Source organism: Lissotriton vulgaris, chromosome 8, assembly GCF_964263255.1.
Source record: "Lissotriton vulgaris chromosome 8, aLisVul1.2, whole genome shotgun sequence".
NCBI classification, from domain to species: Eukaryota; Metazoa; Chordata; class Amphibia; order Caudata; family Salamandridae; genus Lissotriton; species Lissotriton vulgaris.
Genome location: NC_141696.1, coordinates 1,331,513,153 through 1,331,538,299, shown reverse-complemented (window position 1 = coordinate 1,331,538,299; position 25,147 = coordinate 1,331,513,153). Strand labels below are relative to the sequence as shown.

Genomic DNA, 25,147 nt, shown 5'->3' with positions numbered 1-25,147 from the left:
ATCTCCAACTTAAACTCATGTTTACTGTGCTGGTAGAAAAATTTTGTTCACGATACAAAGTGAAAGAGTTTTCAACCAGCACAGAGCCACACATTTGCCAGTATCTAACATTTAAGCTGTTACACTCAAGCAGTCCATGAGACAAATTGCACTGCTGTATTAAATTCCAGCAGATGTGCATGTGCTACAGCCCACTGGAGACGCCAGAGGCAGGTTGTTAATGTAATTAGAATAAAATGAGATAGCATTATGAATATTAATTTGTGGCATCAGAGACAAAATAATAGAATAATGTGCTGAATATTGCATGCAAATCTCCATTTCTACTGATACCCCACGGAAGGGTGAAGACTTAGCCTTGCCAAACATCCGAACATATTGTTTACAGAAAATTTGCTGATAAAAATAGAAAGATAGTAGAAGGATGTTTCTACTACTGCTCACATACAGTGATTATTATTATTATTATTATTATTATATTTCTTATATAGCGCTAGAATCGACCCCCGAAGGGGTATCTCCGTGCTTGCCTTGGGAACCCGTCCTGGTTTTTCCCTGTGAGATAGCCCCTACAGGGCATCCCCAAGGTGAAAGCCAGGCATCCCACCGCGGGGGGGCCGTTGTGGAGATTAAGCAAGCTTAATGCCCAGAGTTGCAGAGTGTGAACCCATGATTAGGTCAGGCACCGAAGTGAGAATTATCGAGTCCGTGGACATTTGAGCTCAAGACCCTGCCGCGTTGGGAATTGAACCCTAGTCCCGGGTCTGACCTCTGCTTCAGGGTCTGCCTGCTCTAACCAGTGAGCCACACTTCTCCACTTGAGCCACACTTCTCCACTGACTAATGGAATTTCAAGAGAACCATAGAAGGCATTGGAGAGTCGGGATCAATAGTCGCTTGTCTGGACATTCTGCTGAATATTCCTATGCTTGTGTTTCTCGTTCTCCTGGTTCAGTTTAGAACAGTCTACCCTCAGTGGGCGGAATATTCTATTTTGCATTAGAGCCCTACTGACTCAGACTGTACCAGGTGTTAAAAACCCTCTCCCTGATTATGAGCCCGTTTGTGTTGCTCAAGCCAATGGCCTGATTTAGATCTCAGCAGACGGGTTACTCCGTCATAACGGTGACAGATATCCCGTCCACTAAAATCTAAATCCCATAGCATGTAATGGGATTTAGATTTCTTCAGACGGGATATCCGTCACAGTTGTGACGGAGTAACTCTTCCGTCGAGTTCTAAATCAGGCCCTATATCTTGTATTCCGGTCCTTTTAAAACTGGTATAGTGCTTGGTAGTGGGTTATAATACTATATTAGAACGTTCTAATGTTGAGAGCTCAATTGAAAACAATGGAGTGGCTCTGAGTATATTATGGCTGGTATAAGCCTTCTGCTCCAACAGTCCAATGTTTGTCTTTCTGTCTCTCCCTTTTTGATTTTTAACATTCTGCCCTCAATGGGTGAAATGATGTATTAGCCTTCTATTCCATCTGTCCCAGGCAGTATCCATTATGCTTAACCTTTGACTTGGGCCTTTAACTTGGGAGCAGGGCCTTCAACAACTATTATAGCCCTCGGCAGTGGGATATAATGCTAATTAGGAACCTGGATGGAATGTGGGGAGCAGGCGAGCCAATCAGAATGCTTCCTTTGTAGCCATTAGGTACTTTTAGAGGCCTAAAAAATGAGCATTGTGTCCTGCCAGCTCCTGTTCCTCTTGAGTACTCTGACCTTGCCCCTGCATAATGTCTAGCACAGGTGAAAATAGGGAGAACTGTAGGAGCTGGAGCTGTCTATCACCTGAAAGACAGAGTGAGACAAGCAGATCCATGCTCCCACGGTAAAGTAGCCAGTTCAGACCTGGCTGTATGGGCTTTCCCTTTGTTCTGCTGAGAAGGAAGCCAAATCAGCTTAAAAAAAAGTAGAAAAAATAAACTCTGTTTATGCTTTTCTGTTTTTCTATGTCTGATGAGGCTCCCCTCTCATTAAAAGCAAGGGGAGGAGCGTGGACGACCATGTCTGAACTGGCTGCTTTAGAAAAAAAGAATGAAGATGCACTGAAGGAGAATGGATCCTTTTCCACAGTGCTTCCTGTTTCGAGGGGCGTGCTGGTGTGCTAATAGCCTTATTGCTGCTGGGCAAGAACGGCTGTTAATTATCTGCCTTGCGGAGTGCCTTCAGCTGCGCCTTAGGCCCATAAATGTAATTTGCAGTCTGAGGCAATGTATGCATGTCACTGATATGAAATATGATTAGTTAATAAAAAATAGAACTGAAGAAAGCACTGAAGCACTGTCCATCAATTCACTTTACCTTTGAAAACGTACAATGATTTCTTTGAAGGAACCTCGTAGGCAGCATCAATATTTGACTTCATTTGAGGTAGAAGATCTTTGATAAGCCCTTCATTAACAGTGGACATGTCTAAATGCCTGCTCCACATATTTCTAAACATGAAAGAAATAATAACATTTTAGCTGATGACCGTCAATGTTTGCAATTCTAATATATTTGCTTCTCGATGCAGCGCTGTATTGAATATTGGGATACTTATACCAGAAACATGATTCTTGTCTTGGTGTGTCAGGTCTCTTTCAATGAATAAAATGAATAAAAAGCAAAAACTGTATTGCATATACCTTCGCATGCTTAATGATGCAGTGCATTTCTTTTTGCACTGCAGACAGCTATGGAAATGACATTTTAGACCTAAAATTAGAGACAACCAATTTATTTTTCACTTATATCTGGGTGATTTTCAAAACTATTTAATAAGCTCGAAATTTCCCAATTTATAACAAATTATTTTACTGTTTGCAGTAAATAACATTAAAAGTTTCTCTTCTATTTTTCTTACTCCAGGTCCCTGATTTTCTTTACTCAATATTGTGCTGAAAGGATGGAGTGCTTATCACATCCGGTAAATGCCCTTGTTACAAGGTAAAGTATTTACGGGTGTAGTATACACTCATACTGAGTTTTCATATTGGAAATGAGGCATAACATGCAGAATCGGCATACAAAATTCTGAATTCCGCATACTTTTTCTGGGCGTTCTCCAACAACACATGTCTGCACATTTGACTTGCTGAAAACAGTGAGGGGAAAACAAAGGGTACTGATAATTACCACACAGCTCAAGTTCCAATCTCTGCACAAATGTCTCTTTGCACAGGGCTCAGAACTTAACCCCCAGTTTGTAAACGTGAGATTTAGAACAGAATATGGATTTCAATATTTTTCTGGGAGGTTCATTGCAAGGTAACAAATTAAATATTGCATCATATGTCATAGCTTAGATAACATGTATTTATATAAAATGATGCCAAGGCCGCTTGCACTGAAAAAAATAATTGGTAGGATTTGAAAGCCACAAACAAATCCGAGTTGCTGTGAAACTGAAATCTTTAGTGGGAGATTTCTATTGTAGTGCTAATAGCTTTCACATGTTTCTGTTATACTCACAAAAGTTTTTGGTACTATTAAACACGCTTTAAACTAGTAAACGTTCTCAGTTTTCCTTTACAGCAAACATAGATGTCTGTTGCCTGCATAGCGCTGCTGCCCTCGCTTAGCGCTAGAACGTGCCTGCCTGCTTGTGATAAACTGTGCCTGCATTATTTGATTATTTTGAACTACCTTTGCTGTAACCTGCATTTGCTGACCATTTATCAGCGTTTTTAGCTCATACCTCTGCTCCTTCCTCAAACCGGGTCAAAAATCGCGCTATAGCCGCCATTTGCTTCTGTTGTTGTTGTTCTGCCCTGAGACCGCCCCCTCCACCACGCAACCGCCTCCCATCTTATCCTCCCTCGCCCCTCCCCCCTCCACAACCTCTTATGACAGTTGCTCCCGCGCGCAGCGTTTACGCGCAGCGACCGCGCCCAATCCGCGCCGAAGGTGCGCCAAAGGTAAGCCCGTCTACGCCCGTCCGCGCCTGGACCGCGCCCAGCGCCAGACCCCCTGGCCCTCGCATTTCCCAGCCCTCCCGCATTACCTACGATGCCACCACCCTCCTAGCCCTTAACCCCGGCCGCTCTCCCAACTGCGTCCAAGCCGCTCCTGGACACACCCATGGACCTTTCTCATGCTACTCCTGCAAATTCATCGGCACCGTCAACAACTCCGCTACGATCACACCTCAGATTCCCGACCCCAACCACCTACAATGCATCTTGCTCAACACCCGATCGGTCCACAAGCACGCCATTGACCTATGGAATCTACTAGACACCATCTCTCCGGACGTCGCCTTCCTAACAGAAACATGGATGAACGCCTCTTCCGCCCCAGACATCACCATTGCCATCCCAGAAGATTATAAGATCATACGCAAGGACCGTACAGGCCACACAGGAGGAGGAATCGCTATCGTCCATAAGAAATCCATCCACATCTCAACCAGCTCTGACGTCAATCTCGCCAACTCTGAACACCTTCACTTCCAGATCCACATCGACCCCAAGACCACACTCAGAGGCACCCTCCTTTACAGGCCACCAGGACCCCGCGCACAATTTAGTGAGGACATCACGGACTTCATCACTCCACACGCGCTCCCCTCCAAAGATGACATCCTTCTGGGAGACCTCAATTTTCACCTTGAAAAGAACAACGACCACAAATCCACCACCCTTTTGGACAACCTCGCCAACCTCGGACTTAAACAACTGGTCACTTCCCCCACCCATATCGCAGGTCACACGCTCGACCCTATCTTCACCTCCAGCAATCATGTCTCCTTCAGCCACACTACGGCTCTCCTCTGGACTGACCACAGCTGCGTTCACTTTACCTACAACAAGCCCAAACCCAACAACCACCCCCAACCAACTCTGCAAAGAAACTGGAACAAAATCACCATCGACCAGATCTCCTCATCGCTTCTTCTAAACCCCCCAGCCCACTCCTCAAACCCCGACCAAGCCGCCACCAACCTCACCCTATGGTTATCCACCAGCGCCGACATCCTAGCACCACTGAAAAAACGACAAAGCAAACTTGGCAGCAAGAAGGCCTCCTGGTTCAACGATGATCTTAAGAAATCCAAGAAACTCTGCCGCTCCCTTGAGAAGGCCTGGAAAAAAGACCCAACCACCAGCACCAAGGACGCCTTCAAAAACGCCACCCGCATACACCACCAACTGATCCGAAAGGCCAAGAAAACCGCCTTCAAGGACCGACTAGATAACAACGCCCACAACAGCAAGGAACTTTTCAACATCGTCAAGGAATGTACCAATCCCTCGGCCAACTCTAACGACATCACCCCCTCTCAAGCCCTCTGCGACTCCCTAGCTTCATTCTTCCATAACAAAATTGCAGACATCCACAACAGCTTCGACAACCAACCCGGAGACCAACCCACCCAACCATCTGCTGGACCTTCACCCCCCTCTAACATCCTTATTGACTGGAACCCAATCTCCACTGAGGACACCATCCGCCTGATGAACTCCATCCACTCAGGATCCCCCACAGACCCATGCCCTCACCACATCTTCAACAAAGCAGACTCCATCATAGCACCGTACCTCCGAGACGTCATCAACTGCTCCTTCAACTCTGCCACCTTCCCGGAAAGTTGGAAGCATGCCGAACTCAGCGCCCTCCTGAAGAAACCCACAGCTGACCCCACCGAACTCAAAAACTACCGCCCCATCTCGCTCCTTCCATTCCCGGCCAAAGTCATCGAGAAAGCTGTCAACAACCAGCTCGCCGCCTTCCTAGAAGCCAACAAATCCCTCGACTCCTCACAGTCCGGCTGCCGAGCAAAACACAGCACTGAGACCGCCCTCATCGCAGCAACAGACGACATTCGAACTCTACTGGACAATGGAGACACAGTCGCCCTCATCCTCCTCGACCTCTCCGCAGCCTTCGACACAGTCTGCCATAGCACCCTTCTACAGCGCCTCAGAAACATCGGAATCCAAGGAAAAGCACTAGAATGGATCACCTCGTTCCTCACCGGAAGAACCCAGAGAGTCCGCCTTCCACCATTCAAGTCAGAGGCCACTGAAGTCATCTGCGGCGTACCACAAGGATCTTCACTCAGCCCCACCCTTTTCAACGTATACATGAGCCCCCTCGCGGCCATCGCACGCCAACACAACCTCAACATCATCTCCTACGCGGATGACACTCAACTGATCCTATCACTCACCAATGACCCTAACACCACCAAAACTAACCTACACGAAGGAATGAAAGAAGTAGCCGAATGGATGAAAAACAGCCGTCTGAAACTGAACTCAGATAAAACAGAAGTCCTCATCTTAGGTACCTCCCCCTCCGCATGGGAAGACTCTTGGTGGCCAGAAGCCCTTGGAAAAGCACCCATCCCGACAGACCACGCACGGAACCTGGGCGTCATCCTGGATTCCTCACTTTCAATGAACAGACAAGTCAACGCCGTCTCCTCATCCTGCTTCAACATTCTTCGCATGCTCAAAAAAACATTTCGTTGGATCCCCACCGAAACTAGGAAAACGGTCACCCACGCTCTGGTCACGAGCCGACTGGACTATGGAAACACCCTCTACGCCGGTACTACCGCTAAACTCCAGAAAAAACTCCAACGAATCCAAAACGCCTCAGCCTGGCTCATATTAGACATCCCGCGTAAAGAACATATCTCTGGTCACCTGAAAAACCTCCACTGGCTTCCCGTCAATAAGAGGATCACCTTCCGGCTCCTAACCCACGCACACAAAGCACTCTACGATATCGGACCAGAATGCCTCAACACACGACTGTCCTTCTACACCCCCTCCCGCCAGCTACGATCATCCAACCAAGCCCTTGCCACTGTACCTCGCATCAACAAAACCACCATGGGAGGTAGATCCTTCTCCTACCTGGCAGCTAAAACCTGGAACTCACTTCCCACTTACCTTCGCCTTACCCAGAACCACCTAGCATTCAGAAAGCAACTTAAAACGTGGATATTTGACAAGTAATTCCCCACCCCTCCTCAAGCGCCTTGAGACCCTCTGGGTATGTAGTGCGCTATATAAATTCTCTGACTTGACTTGACTTGACTATTACTGAGCTGATGTTAGTGCAGTTATACACCACCATGCATACCTCTGTCAAGTGCAAAACATTCACTGTCTAATCTGCGCAAAAATGACATGCTGCAACAGTTGACTAAGACCTACAGCAAGTACCTGGATAGCCTCGCAGGTGACAAGCTGCGCTTAATAAACCCTTCTTGATTGCTTTGAAGAGCAGATGTGTAACAGCAGGGGGAAGGGCTATTCTTGAGATAGACAGGCTGACTACCAGTTTCCAAGCAAATTTCACTAGGGGTGTGTACCTCTGAGGTAGCCACATCCCAGGGTGTGCTTGTGAGGTCTGTACACCAGGAGAGGGGTCTTGCCATCTTGGGAGTGGGCAGAATGGTGCATCCTGGGATACCCAAATGTCACACTCTACAGGAAGTGGTCACCAGGATGGGGAAACCTGTGAGCTCATTGGCTACCAAATACATCCTGCCCTGAGAGCACTTTCCGAACATAAAGACACCCAGACTTCCAAACTCAACTGAGTAGGAAGCAGGACCAAAGAAGAACTGTGCTACTGGACCGAGGGAATAGCAACTATAGGCTGCACTGGCAAGGACTGCACCTGCTGCTCCTAGTGGCTAGCGAAGAGTGAGGCTGTGCCTGCTGTGTCCTACTCAGGGAGAAGCTTTCTCCAGGGCCCAGTCGGGCCAAGAGAACTCCGGAGGCTAGCTGACTGGCCTCCTGTTTGCAGCACAGGGGCACAATAATTGAAGAAGCCTGCTCGGGGAAGTTGGTAGTCAGCCCCGCCTGCAGCACTGAGGACCAGGATCTGGTGCACTGAGTTGCCCCTGAGTTCGTAGAGCCCGGTGGTGCTGTCAGAGAGTTGCTGGGACCCTCAGAAAGAACGTTATTGAACCAGGAAGGATTGTCTTGTGACCGCGATATGGGGAACTGGTAGTCTAGTCGCGACTGGACTTCGCCCAGACCAGAGAGGACTTTGTGGAAAGTCGACTTTGCAACCCAGACCCCCTCACTATCTATGTGGACCGATAAATCCCTGCAGGAAGAACCCTGTCGACCACGTCTCATTCACAGCATCCCTAGAGCATTTTCAGCGTCCTTCATCCCTTGCATCAGGACCACTCCATAGGAATTAAATGCAACGTAGATGAAGTGTCCGGAACTGCTTCTCCTGTGAAGGTAACTGGTCCCCCTGACTAGCTCCCTGCCAGAGTTGATCACCCCAAGCACTTCTAACTGACTGCATTGGTACTTAACCTACGTATCTAAATGTTTAGCTTGTCGACTTTGCCAGGGCTTGTTTATAGTTGAGTGAAATTGCTTTTCCTCTGTTTAAGTCTCACTGCTCAATGCCACAGCTACCCAAGGTTTAGCAAAGGGCTTTTACAGATGAATCTACAGAGGAAACATACTGGACCTAAAGGGGGTGGTAAGTGTATTACACAATTAGTTTGCACAACCACACCATATAATACACCTGATTTCCTCACAAAACCCATCAAGGAAGCTCTTTCTCCCATACTCAATGCCTATATAGACTCATCCACTTTCCTGGACACAAGCAAATTTGCCACTGCCCCTTGTCCACAAGTAACCATCCACAGACCCAGCCTCAAGAACCACTTCAACATCCACTTCCTTGACCTATCTCATCAACAGCTTCTTAACATCACACAGCCCAGCTTCAGACTCAAACACGATACACAAATCACCTCCACAGAAACATTTAACATGATAATGGATAGAGGAGATGCTTTGGCACTTATCCTCCTAGACCTTTCTGCAGCCTTCAACATGATCTCACACCCCATACTCATCAAACACCTTCACAAGATTTGTAAAACAAATGCACAGAAGCACACCAAAAGACTTTCACACGGAGCAGTTCGGGAATATGGCGGATGCTCTACCGCTTGGAACCCTATGCGCTTACTTATTATGGGTAAAGCGCCCCGACAATAATACAACGTTGCGCTTATGGCTAATAAGGAATCGTTCTATACCGACTAACTTTGATGCAACAATTGCCATTTTATTCTGCTCTGACTCCTTGAGCCTTATCTATGGCGTGAATACACTAACTTCGGGTTGGCAGATATTCAACAACCTTAGAAGGAGTCTTTTTACATTTGGATATTCGATTGTGTTACACTGGAAAAGACAGCTTGTTTTCAATTCTGAGATAAGCCTTGAGAAAGTCCAGGAGGATGAAACGCACGTCGGCTGCCTTTGTTTTTTCTACAATTAAATAAACTTGAATGACCTGATACATCTACAGCTGTGAATCACTCTTTGGAAAAGTTGCAAATGGAACTTTATTAACTGGTTGCATTCTTTTCGTTTCATGACTGTCATGACTGTCTGAGGATAAAAGTACCAGTTTTTTGGTGTGCATTTGGTTTTACATTTTGGTCTAGATTGCGGCTGCAGGTCTAGCAAGGTGGGTGGGTAATGTGGCGCCACAAGAGCACCCTTTTATGTTGATAAGTCATAAATTTATTGTTTGACTACACAATAACTGACTCATAGATGTTCAGATCTGAAAGCATATCCAACTATTGTACATATATACCTTCACAAGATTGGTGCCAAAGGATGCCCCTCTACTAGATCGGCTCATTATTGATGGACAGAACTCAAGCTGTGAGCCTGACATCATACTCCTTGGAAGCCGACAAATTCCTACTACTTCAAGGTTCTACCCTCAGTCCGCCCCTCTTCAATGCATCCATGAACCCTCTGGCACTGTCATCAAGACCCACAACATCAACATCCTCTTATATGTCAACACGCAACTCATAATCTACCTTTTAGGTAGGAGCTCCCAACTATTATGTTATGTTATGTTATGTTATATTTCATTTGTACTGCGCACAGCTACTAAAAGTGTCCCGGCGCTAACTCCTGAAAGTCAAATTAATCCACACTCCGAATCCAGGCTTAAAAGAGCAGCGTTTTTTTAAAAAAAGCAGAGGGTCGTGAACACTCCTCAGAGCCAGTGGTAACAGATTCCAGGCCAAGCCAGCTTTGCGGGCGAAGGAGTTACCGCCTAGCCTCTGGCGATTGAACTGAGCGTTCTGCATTAGCAATTGATCCGAGGAACGCAAATGCCGAGAGGTTTTATAGAAGGTACATCTCTTCTGCAAGTAGCTAGGACCTAGCCCATACAGAGCACGATGAACAATAGATAACATTTAAAATTTAAATCGAGACTCCACAGGGAGCCAATGCAGGGTACATAAATGAATACGAACACTCTGTTTAAAAGGCAGTCCCAGTAGTAATCTAGCGGCCCCATTTTGGATCACTTGCAGTTTCCTAGTCAGATAAGCAGGCTACCCACCAAAAGGACGTTGGCATAGTCCAGGCGGGATAAAATCAGTACCCGGACCACCGTCTCCTTAGAACTGACTGGCAGAAGAGGAAGAAATTACTTCAAGATTTTCAGGGACCTAAAACATGTCCCTGTCAACTTCTGTATCTGGGTTGAAAAATTAAGGTCTTCATCAAACCACAACCTGAGATTTTTGGCAGAGCCCTTGCTCGCCATAGGGCGAGGGAAATCTGAAGGCCATATTCTATCCCTGAAATCCACAGGGAATGAGCCATACAGGAGAACCTCCGATTTTTCTTCATTGCACTTCAACTGTGCACTTGCCAGCCAATGGAACACCGCAGCTAGACAATGCTGCACGGCCTCCACCGAGTCCTCTCCCCTCCTCCAGGACAACAGGATTTGTGTGTCATCAGCATAGGCCATCACCTTAGCCCCCAAGGACTCTGCAAGGTAAACCAGCAGAGTCACATAGATGTTAAAGAGAAAAGGGCCAAGGGGTGACCCCTGCGGAACGCCAGTAGAAAGATGCAACGGCATAGACGCACAGGACGGCAGCCACACCTGCTGAGATCTGCCCTCCAAAAAAAGATCGAATCCAACTCAAAGCCGAACCCGAGATGCCAATTGCCATTATGCGATCCAGGAGTAGCGAATGGGGCACAGTATCGAATGCTGCAGAGAGATCGAGCATAACCAAAGCGACTCTCCCACCGGCATCCAGGCACTCACGGATCGCCTCTGTGACCTCCAAAAGTGCAGACTCTGTGCTGTGAGCAGCACGGAACCCTGATTGCGCTGGTTGTAGCAGGCCAGCCACCTCAACAAAGTTGGTAAGCTGAGATGTCACGACCTTCTCACAGACTTTGGCCAAACTTGGCAAAAGCAAGATAGGCCGATAGTTGGCAGGTGACAGTGGGTCAAGGGATGGCTTCTTAAGGAGGGGCAGGATTAGTGCTTGCTTCCATGGCAACGGAACCCTGGCCTCGCGGAGCGACTGATTGATCACTAAGTTGATCCCAAAGTTAATAGTGTCAGCCACCTCCACTAGGAGCATAGCGGGGCAAGGATCTTTCGATGAGCCGGATTTAAGTGCTCTCAGAATTCTGAGCGACGTAGTTAAATCCACCGGACTAAATCCAGAAAAGGTACTACCCCGCTCCTTATCCTGTAACCCCAAAGAAGCAGCCAAAGTTAACCTGAGCCCATTCAAAAAAGATTGTTGGATGCAGGCTATTTTTTCCTGAAATAAATTAGCCAAGGTATTACATCAGGCGACAGAGGAACTCAAGCAACAAGTTTACCTCCTGCATAACTAAGTTGCCTATGAATGAGGTCAACTGTCTCAAGCTCAACACCGACAAGGTAGAAGCAATGATCTTTGGAAAAACACTTCACCATTGGGCTTACGTAGAGGTAGGCAGCCTTGGACCAACCCCTACCCTCGCACCCTTGACATTAACCTCAAGATCATCATTTGACAGCAAACTATACAAGTCAACACGGTCGCAGCATACTGCTTCCAGACCTTAATGATGCTCAGACTGATCTTAAAATAGCTCCCACGCAACTCCAGAGAAACTGTCACTCACACCCTCGACACCAGCAAGCTAGACTATGGGAGCATCCAGTGTGCCAGAACCACCAAGAAGATCACCAGAACACTACAAACCATTCAGAATTCAGAAGCCAGACTCATTCTCTCAAGCAGAACACACATCAATTATTCCTCAGGAAGTTCTATTGGCTCCCAAAACACAAACACACTCAGTTCAAACTTCTCACCCCCATTTTCAATCCATTACCCGTCATAGGACCCGCCTACCTAAACAGTTGTATCTCTTTCCGTAAACCACCTAGACACCTCCACTCCACTGGACTCATATTTGCACGCATACACAGAAACATGTCCGGATGCCAGGCATTCTCGTGCATTGCTCGGACAGTGTGGTAAAACCTCCTGCTACACATCGGAGCCTCCTCCTTTTTTGAGTTCTTAAATAAACTTAAGCCTAGCTTTTCAAACAACATCCTGCTCTTAGCAAGGTCAGGCACACACACCTTCCCACACCCGAATACTCTTGCAGGTGATAGGGTACTTTACAAATATGCATACCATAATATGCTGAATTTGAGAGGTAGGTGGCACAAACATTTTCTTCATTCCTTCTTCCCATATCAGTACTCTGTGCAGTTGCACATAGATAGCTAATTTACCCTAGTGACAGTTGTGGCAATTTGCAAATGTAAACACCTATCCTTTAAGTTGTGTACACATGTCCGGGACTAAGTTAGCAGAGCTCAATATAAATTGGACATCTACATGGGGGCATAGTAAAAATATAGATTTTCTTGCAAAATGCAAAGAACTAAAAGCAAGATTTGTTGTATATTCCTGATGAATGATCATTGTTTAATTGCAAAGATCCGTGCTGACAATGAATGCCTTCTCTGCATTCATTGGTGCTGCAGGGCTCCTCTTTCTGCTTTGTGACGTGTCATGAGGCTGCTGTTTCTGTGCATCACTTAATCAAATCTGCATATTGTGAAAATATTGTTTTGGCACAGCGTAAGACGCTGGGTTCTTCCTTGTGCAATTCTACAAAGAAGTAATATAGCTGGTGCTATTCACCGAGCTGCCCTTCAGAAGATACAAAATTGAGCTCACCATCATGGCAAGTCAATTGTTGGTCTTTACGGAATATGCAACACTATGCTCATATCAGACCTTATCACCCCAGTCCTTGCAAACTTTGAGTTCCTATTGTGTGAAATTTATTTACTCTCAACAACTCCCCAAATTTCAAGGAAGAACATGAACTGACTGTGTCTTCGATATTTGCTACACATATAAAACTCCTGAGCTGAGGGCGCAGAATTTTAGGAGGGTACTCACGTGGCAAGCTAATATTTCATACCAAGAGGTGAGATTTCAAGAGCAAACATTGACAGAATTCTTATTTTTCCTGAACGACTGTGCACATTTCACCAATTTCAGTATTGTACATTTTGTAAAATTTAGTTTTTATATCAGTTACTGTCACAGCAGCACACATTCAAGAATATAAAGGTCTATCAGAATGTTGCACAAATCAAAAAATGCACAACACTCAATTTATTTTTATTTGTATATGTTAACCCTCATACCTATTGTAAATACCTATTTTTTTAATTAACCTACTTCAAATATCTATTGTTTGGACCATTATTGGCAATAGTTCATCATTTCATAATAATAATAATAATAATAATAATAATAATACAGATTCTTATATAGCGCGAACAGCTACCTCACAAGGAGGTGTCCCGGCGCTGAAAAGAAACTACAGCAGCAAAGTGGATTGCAAGGTGAAATTCTTAGGCTTTCTGCAAAAAGAGCCAAGTCTTTAGGAGCTTCTTAAAACTAGCTTCTGACGTAGCAGATTGGATGGCAGAGGGGAGGGAGTTCCAGAGTTTCGCCGTGCCAACAGAGAAAGACCTGCCACCAAGTCTAGATTTCCTAACTCGTAGGACAGCTAATTGGAGCCGGGAGTTAGATCGCAGGTGTCTTTCTTGATGGTAGCGGGGAAGTCGGAGTTTTAGATAGTTGGGACATGTCCCTTTTTGTGCTCTAAACGCCAGGGTGAGAGCTTTGAATTTTATTCTGCTCGCCACTGGAAGCCAGTGCATCTCGTGCAGATGCGGAGAGATATGATGTTTAAACGGAATGTGCTTTATCAATCTCGCGGCCGCATTCTGCACGCTCTGCAGGTGTTGCACCAGATATTTCGGCAGACCAAGGTAAAGGCCATTTGAGTAATCCAGTCTGGATGTGACTGTCGCATGGACGACCATTTTTCGACAATCAATTAGTAGAAGGGAGAGAAATTTTCGGAGGTTTCGGAGTTTTTGGAGGCATCCTGTAGTGACTTGTTGTATGTGAGAGGAGAAGGAGAGAGTCTCGTCCCACCTTACACCAGGATTTTTTGCATTGGTTCCAGGGGTTGGTGCTGGGCCCATTTCGGGGGGCCACCACAGATCAGGGAAAGGGTGAGCATTTTTTCCAAAGAATAGTACCTCAGTTTTACTTGCGTTCAATTTTAATTTGTTAGTGTTCATGCAGCTGGTTACATCTCTAAGACATCCTTTTATTTTGCTAAAAGCTGCTTCTGACACCTCCGCGTAGGGGAAGACTAATTGCGTATCATCTGCATACGGAATCGCCTTGACCCCCATTTGGCAATAAAGGTGAAGAGTGGGGCTAGATAAACATTAAAAAGTAGCGGGCTGAGTGCAGACCCTTGCTGGACACCACACCATAGCCGTTTTGGCTTGGAGGAGAAGGCACCCAGTGCCACTTTCTGAGAGCGGTTTGTAAGATAAGAGTGCATCCAGCTCAGTGCCTTATCTTCCAGACCTGTGTCCTTCAACCTAAGCAGCATTCTGCCGTGATCCACAGTATCAAAGGCGGCAGATAGATCCAGGAGCACCAGCATGGCTGATGCTCCTGAATCCAGAGACTACCTGATCGACTCAGCAACGTCGATGAGGGCAGTCTCAGTGCTGAAGCCAGCCCGGAAACCTGACTGTGTTTCGTGTAGTATTCCTCTTTTTTCGATAAAACTGTTAAGTTGGCGTTGAATTAGTTTTTCGAGCATTTTACCTGGGGCTGCTAGTAGGGAGATGGGGCGGAGATTACTCAGGTCATCGGGGGCACCATTGGTTTTTTTTTTCAGAGGGAGAAGAGTGGCATGTTTCCAGCAATCAGGGAATGTGCCAGTCTCAATGGACATGTTCCAGATGTGCAGGAGTGGTGCCACAATTGCATCCAACATCATTTTCCAGAGTTTGGGAGGACAGGGATCATCAGGAGCACCTGATTTGCATTTTTGTAATTCTTTCAGTGCCTCCTCGTGGGTGATAGAATGAAATAGAGTTAGGGGAGGGGTAGGCAACTCAGTATTATCGTGGTCCGCCATAGCTGTCGGCTCGGGGGAGGTGAACGAGTCATAGAACTTCATGATTTTTTTGTCGAAGAAATCAGAGATATCTTCACAGAGTTTAGCGGAGGGGATGATTTCTGTTTCGATAGCCTTAGGTTTGAAAAAGGTTTGAACTGTTTTAAAAATGTCTTTACTAGGTTGTTCCGCTTGCTGAATAGAGGATACAATGAATAGTTTTTTGGCCTTTTTTATGGATTGATGTAGGCTGTGTAGGGCTTTTTTGTAACAGATTTTTGCTGAATCAGAGTAGTTTGCCTACCAGTGGCGTTCTAGTCTTTTGCATTTGCTTTTTTCAGCCATCAGTTCTATGGAGAACCAGGGAACAGACGGGGATTCTCTACGTGATGTGGCTACTTTAGGAGGAGCAATAGAATCTACTGTATTGCTTATCCAGTGATTCAGTAGCTCCACATCGGAGTCCACGTCTGATGATAGTAGTGGGGGGGGCTGCTGCGAGAGCGGGACATAAAGTCTCAGCTGATAATTTATCCCGTTTTCTCCGCATATAAGAGCGTTTTCCTGATGTCTGAGAAAGGGAAGGGAATGAGATTAAGAAAGGGACTAGGAAATGATCCGTCCATAACAATGGCATCGGGGGCTTAGCTGAAGTGTCCAATATGTTAGAGAAAATGAGGTCTAGCATATGGCCTGCCTGGTGCGTAGGACCAGGAGTGAATAAGATTAAATTGGCCGATTGTAGCGTGTTAATAAGTTGGGTGGCCTGAAGGCAGTCAGGTCTGTCTGCATGAACATTAAAGTCGCCGACTACTATGTAGTGTGGGTGAGAAAGAGTACTTTGGACTATAAAGTCCATAAGTTCATGGGTGTGGGCCGGGAACAGTACGGGGGTCTGTATATGATCAGGCCAGCTAAGGACGTTTGAGGGTTGATTTGAAGGAAAACGTGTAGCCCTTCTATGCCAGAAAGGGTAGTTGGTGTAGAAGAAGACAAGGTGTATTTATCTTTAAAGATAATAGCCACTCCGCCACCTCGTCTTTTCTTCTCTCTGTTAGAGAAGCTTAGTATGAATCCGGGCGGGACAGCCAGAGAAATGGATGCCATATTGTCCTCATTGAGCCAGGTTTCAGTAAGAAATAAGGCGTCCCACTCAGAGTCAGCTAACAACAGATAGATATCATCTGCATGTTTAGAGAGGGATCTGCAGTTCAGTAGCCCAGCTCTAAAAAGAGCGGTAAAGGTGTTGGCTGAGCGATAATTTTATATTTTTGGGTAGGTGTTTATTGAATGTGAAGCATCACAAAGTGGCTTGTTGCACAGTGAGCAGGAGGGTGGAAGATCAGGGTTTGTGAGGTCGAGCCTGGGCGCCTGACATGGTTTGGCTGTGTTTAGTGCCAATAGTACTGACATACAATTATTGCATGGTCCCACATGGCCACATGAATAAATATATTTTAAAAAAGCGAAAAACATATTTACAATATTGCACATTCCCGATCCACAGATATGTAAAATATTCATTTTGTGCAACCCATGTTGTTATATACCTTATATACCAATCCACCAAAGATATATGCTATGAAATCTTCCATAGCATCTTAATACACCAGCTATTAGCCCACATTTTCCCACAATTTCTCAAACTTCCTGCATGACCCTGATCTTAACCCTATTTAATTTACAAAGTAAATGTTGAAAGGTTGGGATATCGCTAGACCACCATCTTTGAAGAACTAGTGACCGAGCTACCAAAACCAAGATATATATATATATTTTTTTTTGTGGTCAGTCTGCCCAGAGATCTGTAGAATTTCCCAACACAGCGGTCTGAATGGCTTCACTAATTTCATGCAAATTCACAAAATTATTGGCACAATTTTGTAATGCAGGCAAATATAAAATTACATAATTTAATATATCGCCATGTCTGTTGTCTAAAAGGCTATGACCAAAATAGAAAGCATATTTAGTTCTTTATTCCCTACACTTTGCTTCCCTTGCACCCAAAGGCAAATAATCCCTCAATCCCAAATGCACCATGTTTTGCCAAAAAGGTTGTGTCTGCATTCAGAGCCTCTTGGAAGGGATACACAAAGGCCAGACTCTGATGCTGGAGTATAGAGACCCCAAACATTTACTTTTAGGAAACAGCAAAACTGCGGGGGTCTCCAAGGATTTATCACACAAAGTTGTGCATGCATGATGCAAATATCTAAGTTTGCATGGCTTAGTGTGTCTTCAAAAGTCTGGAGTGAGTCTGCGTTACCTTAATCTGCGCATTGGAGGAGTTCCATAAGAATTGCGGTGTGTGTTCCCGCACAACTCCCATGGTTTTTTAAGCATTCCTAGATTTACAAAAACTTGTTAACCTGGTAATGCATCAAAATCCAATGCCTCCCCAGGTGAGGCGTAATATCTTTATTTCTACTTGATTTCCCTCTGTCTATGTGTGCTGCATTTAGCACCTTCCTGCACAAGAACAATCCTGCTTTCAACACAGGCACTCTTGCACCATGATGCAAGGGTGCCTGCATTGGTGATAGTCTGGCAAAATGCCGTCACGCAAAGGGAAAGCACAGAAATGCACCGTATTGGATAAATACAGCACATTCCTGCATTTTCCCAGGGACACAGGCAGCGCAGTAAGGTGAGTTGCTGACCTGCCCTGCGCCTCTGATTTCATAAATATGCCCCCTGGTCTCCTGTATTGTTTTCTTTTTTCCACAGAAATTCTTTTTTAAACTAAACAATTCTCCAGCAGCTTTCCATCTGAAAATAACCATACAATTTATACTACTGAACTAAGCCGTCCATTTGGTTTTCCAAAGTATTAACCTGTGTTTTGTATGTATTCATATTATTCATAGGAAAATGATTTAGCACATAAACGTTAAATGAAAGACAAGCAAGACATCTACTGTCAATCTAGAACCCTACTGTGATAGCAAACTTACACTAGTAATCGAGAACTAAAATTTTTATTTACCATAGCAACTCAAGCAATAACAATACAAGCAGCTGTTGATTGTTTGAATAAATTAATCTATTGAACACATATGGCTATCCTCTACAAAAGATATATTTACCTGCCTTTGAAGAAAATTACATTTTCACCCAGTTGAGTAGCTGCATCAAACGTCAGGTTCGCTTTACATTTTTCCTCCGCCACCAGCCGTCTTGGGAAAAAGTAGCGCATGTATCGATAGACGTATGGGTAATAATTTCCTCCAAAGAGCGACTCTGTTCCTAAATTAAGAGATATGTTATATTCTGCTTTCTATTATGGTTTTAACTTTCTTACTAGTCATTTCCTAAATTCATTTTACTTGTTATTTTGCGAGTTCGAAGGCAGATGCCCCCTATATCAGTAATTCTTTAATTCACATAGGGGCTTATTTACAAGCCTGCTGTGCCGCCAAAGTGTCATTTTTTGCGATGCTCCGGTAGTGCAGATTGCAAAATCATATCTATGAGGCCATGCAAAGCCACTGTGCGTGGCTTTCAATGGCCGCATAGATATGGAGTAGCAAGGCAGTGCAAATCACTGTGTTGCCTTACTCCGCACTCTGGAGGCGTTCCATGGGCATTAAAGTGGGTTTTCCCATACAACACCCATTTTTTGAGGCTGACCCAGATTTACAAGAGCATATAAACCTGGGGAAGTGCCAAATACTTATATGAAAAGTAACAACCTAGGCAATTTATACTGTATTGTCTTATATGATAATAGATGGGGGAATGAAAACATTAACAATTGGAGTTCTGCTTTTTATTGTCACAAAATATTAAAAACATATAGTAAAATACATAATTGAGTACATAAATTTAAGTCTGTCGAACATGAATTTTATTGTACAAATTTGCATTTATTGTCTTTATATGTTCGACAGACTTAAATTTATGTACTCAATTATGTATTTTACTATATGTTTTTAATATTTTGTGACAATAAAAAGCAGAACTCCAATTGTTAATGTTTTCATTCCCCCATATATTATCATATAAGACAATACAGTATAAATTGCCTAGGTTGTTACTTTTCATATATATATATGTCCCTGACCTAGGAATCTATATCAGGGGGGCCTTGTTATATACATTATAGAAGTGCCAAATACTGACGTCTCCAGAGCTGAAGCATTTTGTGTACAAGTTTGCACTTTGTAAAAACAAACACATTTACATGAATACATACATGCATGCATACATAGAAATATACATACATAGATAGATATCATACCATACATGTTCTGAACCATCTGCACATCCTCATTTGAGAGTGGAGACCCATCTGTGCTCCGTGACTGGTATGTTGGGTACATTAAAGATGAAGGGTTTGAAGAATGTGACAGTCCTAAGGAGTGCCCAAATTCATGAGCTGCCACAAGGTAAAGGTTGAATCCTGCATGGAAAAGGAAAAGGAAAATAAAATTAAATGTACACATGCCACGTTGCATACAACTACTATTTATATTTTCATAAGAGCTTTTTTTTCAGAAATTGTAATCGTGTGTTATGTTGGCACCTTGTTAGCTTAGATGAATAGTGTTGTATGTTCGATTTTACACACAACTCCAGCCTTAGAGTCTGGCCTTTGTGTATCACTTCCTAGAGGCTTTGGGTGCAGCCACATTCTTTACGGCAGAACATAGTACATTTAGAATTTAGGGATTACATGCCTTCAGGTGCAAAGGTTCGGAAAGGATAGGGAATAAAGAAGTAGATATGCTTTCTATTTCGGTCATAGCCTTTGAGACTTCTGGAAAGGGGCGACCATTCGGTCCCCCCGAACGTATGGTTGAGTACCACGAGCCCCCCGGGAAGCCAATTTTTGGGCGGGAGGCGAGCCTCGGCTGGTATGCCCGAAGCGGCGTAGCCGGGGCGCGCTTTTTCCCGCCCTGGAGTGGGCTGGCCTAGACACTGACGCGGCCGGCCACGCCCTAGGGGCAGGCAGGGGCGGGTTTACGCCCGCCCTGAAGACGGATAAAAGGAGCAACAAGCCAAGAACGCATCCTCTTGTTCCTGTGCTCTGAAGCTGCACCCCCTCGCTGCACGCGAGCTCGAGACGGAACGAAGAGCCAATTTTGAGTGTGGTAATCTTTCTTGTTTGTCTTACAGATACTCTGTTGGGAATGCCTAAGAAAGTTGGAAAGCGAATGACTACCGACCAGATGCTGCGTGTTCTTATGAAAGAGGTGACCGACCTAAAGAAGCGAATGGCGGAAAAAGACGGGGAAGAGGGACCGAAACGTCCGTTGGCTGGAGCAGCTCCGGGAGGAAAAGGCAAGAGGCCCAGAAGGGGAGCAGCTGGAGGGGACATCCCGGTTCCCTGTACCCCACTCGAAGAGCCAACTCCGGTGCCGGCGGAGGGGAATCCGATTCCCGTGGTGGTCACCCCCGTGTCCGGGGAGGATATGCCGCCCGAGCTGGCAGCACAATTAGCTGCGTGGTTGGGTAAAAATAGCGAGGGCGCCATGGCTGACGACGCACGGGTTTTGATGAGGCAACTGCGTGAAACGAGGGAGGCGGCGAAGGCAGCATCGCCAGTTATCACGCCGGCTGCGGCAGGAGGAAAGCCACCTGGGATAGGCTCAGCCGCAGATACAGCTTCCGGTTCCGGTAAGCGGCCATTGCCGATTGCGAGGGATGAGTCTGCCCCGTCACGAAGGGAAAAGTTGGGTCAACATGTCCCTCTAGCTATTAAGGAGAAGATATGGGCAGATGAGTATGTAAACATCTTCTCGTTGCTTACCGATCATTATGAGATGGAGCATGTTAAGAGCCAAAAGGAGCTCATGCATCCGAGTGTTTGGCGCGCAAAGATGGCCGCCTTTAAGGTAAATGAAAACATTGGCAATTGGGGCAAGGCGTGGGGGATTTTTACATCCATCCTGGGCGAACGTAGGCCCGAATTGCTGTCTGAATTGCCGATTTATCAGTCACGGATCATGGGGTATTCTGTGTCATATGGGGGCAATCAGTGGTTCTGTTACGATAATATTTTCAGAAAAGCGAAAGAACATGATAAAAACTTAACTTGGGATTGTTACGATTCTGTGTCATGGTCGAAAATGGAGGATACTGGTATGTTGAATTTGCCATTGGTAGGGAGTAGTGTGGGGGAGTCCTCCCGCCAATATGCTGGGACGCCCTTTCGATCAGGTGCGAGTAACGACTACCACTCCAGGCCGAACGGCACCACAGGTAAAAGGGGGATTTGTTGGAACTTTAACAGGGGTAAATGGCCCCAAGGGTCATGCAAATTTAGGCACGAATGTAGTGGGTGTGGGCAAGCGTCCCATCCTGAGTCCATGTGCAGAGCCAAAACGGGTGATAACGGGGGTAGAGGAGGCGCCAAACAGGTCTGAAATAGTCCGAGGGGCGCCTTTACCTACTCCGATTGATTCCATGGCAATGATTCCTTGGCTCAGCGAATACCCGGATCACGCTTCCGCTGGGGTGTTGCGGAACAGGTTTTCGTATGGTTTCCGCATCCCAGTGGGGGAGTTTCAGGGTTTAGCGAAATGTAAAAACCAAATATCAGTCTTGCAGCACACGACCGTGGTACAAGAGAAGATTGGGAAAGAGGTGGCTCGAGGTCGAGTCGCCGGTCCGTTTAACGTGCCACCGGTTGCTAACTTTGTTTGTTCCCCTTTAGGGGTAGTCCCCAAGAAGGACCCGGGTGAGTTTCGGCTGATACATAACTTGTCAGCCCCACGTGGTCTTTCCGTAAACGATGCGATAGACCCGGAAGTGTGTTCAGTGCGGTATGTATCTTTCGATGAGGCTGTAGCCATATTGAATCGCCTAGGGCCCGGTGCGCTGATGGCGAAATCTGATATCGAGTCAGCGTTCCGGTTGCTCCCGGTACATCCAGACGATCAGCGTCTTCTTGGTTTCATGTTTCAGGGACACTATTACATGGATAGATGTATGCCAATGGGGTGCTCTATATCTTGTGCCTATTTTGAGCAGTTCAGTTGTTTCCTGCAATGGGTCTTCACAAGGAAGACGGGGTTTCAACAGGTTATGCATTATCTCGATGACTTTTTGTTTCTAGGGGCAGCCGGGGATCCGGAATGTGGTCAGGCTTTGAATGAATTTTGTGTCTTAATGAATCATTTTGGTGTGCCATTGGCACCAGGTAAGACCGTGGGTCCTTCGACTTGCCTCGAGTTTCTGGGGATCGAGCTCGACTCGGAGGAGGGTTGTTTTCGCTTACCAAGAGACAAAGTGCTAAGGTTCAGGGCATCCCTGGAAATGTGTATTAGTCAGTCTAAGGTTAAGCTGCAGCAATTACAACAATTGGTGGGACAGCTGAATTTTGCCCTGAGAGTAATACCGATGGCCCGCCCCTTTTCCCGCTCGATCGCTCAGGCCATGGTCGGCCTGAAGGAGGGTCACCATCGCACGAGGCTCTCGGCCGAGGTTCGCCAGGACATGCGCATTTGGTTGGCATTTCTGGCGGATTTCAATGGTCGAGTTGTCTGGAACAAACCGGCGGTGTCCTCCGAGGAGTTGGGGCTGTGGACAGATTCGGCAGGGAGCATTGGTTTTGGTGCCATATTTGGCACGCAATGGCCGGCTCAAAAATGGCCGTCATGGTGGCATGAGGGTGGGCTGACGAGTAACATTGCTTTTCCTGAACTGTTCCCCATTCTGGTGGCCCTGAAAACTTGGCCTGGGGGGTTTAGAGATCACTCTGTGGTATTCTGGTCTGATAACATGACCGTGGTTGAGTGTATCAATAGCCAGGCGGCACGATGCAAATGGATCCTGAGGCTGCTCAAAGAAATTGTTTTGTTGTGTATGCAATTGAATGTCCTATTTAAGGCAAGACATGTGCCGGGGGTGATGAACCAAGCGGCTGATGCGCTTTCTCGTTTCCGTATGCAGGCCTTCTGGGGTTTTCTGCCCACAGCGGACCCGGTGGCGGCACCCTTTCCCGAAGCTCTCTGGTCTCTCGGTGCCCCGAACTACGAAACCTCGTGGGAGAGAGTTTAGCACCCAGGACAAGGAAGGCATATGAAGGGGCGTTCCGTTCCTATTTGGCCTTTTTGGGGACTGCTGGAGGGGAGCTTTGGGGCCAGGAGGAGTGGGTAGTAAATTTCCTTCTGTCTTTACATCAGGCAGGCAAATCTGTGGCTACGGCCCAGAGGCATCGGGCAGCCATTTCCTTTGTGGCGAGGGCTTATGGGATCCAGGACCCGACAGCGTCTTTCGTTGTACAAAGAGCGCTACGTGGGTGGCAACGCCTTGAGGGTCGCAGAGTAGATGAAAGGCGCCCGATAGGTCTGGATAGGTTGGCCCTGTTATTATCTGTACTCCCTTCAACGTGTTCATCCCAGTATGAAACAGTGTTATTCCGAGCCGCTTTTGCGCTGGCATTCCATGGGGCTATGCGGGTAAGCGAACTAGTGGCGAGGAACAAGCGGGATGTGATGGGGGGACTGTGCCGAGAGCACGTTCAGGTCAGAGGGGAGACAATGTCCATCTCGTTTGTCAGGTCCAAGACCGACCAGGGTGCGATGGGGGACTGCATAATCATACAAAGGATTCCCGGGTCCTCCATGTGCCCGGTAAGTTGCGTAGAGGAATATTTAGCGCAAAGGGTGGCATCATGGGGGGGGACCTTGTTGAGACACGCTGACACCACCCCACTGACGAGGTTTCAGTTTCAGCGGGTGCTTGCGATGTCAATTTCCGCTGCGGGCTTGAACCCCGGCGAGTTTGGGACCCATTCCTTTCGGATAGGGGCTGCTACAGAGGCTACAGCCAGGGGTCTGAATGTCGAACAAGTTAAACGTGTGGGGCGTTGGTCCTCGAACTGTTATAAGAGGTATGTGCGGTTGCACATGTTGTGAAGCTGTAATGATGTACTCACGCTTCTTGTTTTTGTTTGGTTTTCAGTTGCGCAAGCCTACGAGGCGGGGCGGACTGTGCAGTCGACCCAACACCGGGTCAGCGGTCAGACATCACCGGCTGTGAAAAAGGAGGTGTGGGTCGTGGGCCACTCATACGTGAGGCGGGCCGCGGACATATTCAAAGCAGGTGACATGATTCACGTGGCTGGGGAATACGGGTACAGTGTGTCCTTCTACGGAAAGGGCGGGCTCTGTATTGACCAGTTTCAATCATTTGTTGAGGGTTTGTTAGGGCGGACGAGGTCACCGCCGGCTATAGTCATAGTACATCTTGGGGGCAACGACTTGGTGTCCACTGGTAGACGACTACTTCTTGAGGCGATGCTTTCCACAGTAAGTTGGCTAGTGAGAAGAGTTCCAGGGTGCACAATCGCATGGTCCCATATGATCCCGCGGAAAGTGTGGCGGGGGGCTCTTTCAGTTTCCGCTCTGAATCATTCAGTAAGGAAGATTAATAATAAAGTGAGTCGATTGTTCCGTTCAAGTACACTGCATTCTATTTCGCATGGTTGTATTAAAGGGGACAGTATGTATTTGGGTGATGGTGTTCATTTGTCCCGGGTGGGGAACGAGTTACTCATAGGAGACCTGATAGCTTGGCTGGGGACTTTAAGACATGACCTTTAGGTAGGAGTGTGTGGGGGGTCCGGATAGCCGGTCAACTATCCGGCCTGTGGCGGTAAGGTCATGATCGGTGAGCACTAATTGGTAGATCCCTATGAGTGGGCGTCACCCATTACGGATGGGAGCGCTCGAGGGAGGTGGCCATTGGCCCCTCAACGGGTAGGCGGTCCCTTCTAAGGATGGGACGCCGAAAGGAAAGGAAAGGCGGTCAAGGCCCCTTCCTGGGTAGGAGGGGCTACAGCCCCCTCCTGGGGAATTTCCCGGGGCCAGGATATCTGCGACGGCAGATGTG

The 25,147-nt window shown here is 46.5% G+C and overlaps 1 protein-coding gene across 1 annotated transcript in view; it reads right to left on the bottom strand.

Annotated features, from left to right (window-relative positions):
- Positions 1 to 25,147, bottom strand: part of LOC147698691 (matrix metalloproteinase-20-like) — a 135,222-nt gene that overhangs the window by 38,543 nt on the left and 71,532 nt on the right. Inside the window, exons 5-7 of the mRNA XM_086933492.1 lie at positions 19,548 to 19,709; positions 18,394 to 18,553; positions 2,316 to 2,449 (exon numbers count right to left, since the gene is read on the bottom strand). Coding sequence (XP_086789618.1) covers positions 2,316 to 2,449; positions 18,394 to 18,553; positions 19,548 to 19,709 — 456 coding nt within the window. The remainder of the gene's footprint in view (positions 1 to 2,315; positions 2,450 to 18,393; positions 18,554 to 19,547; positions 19,710 to 25,147) is intronic.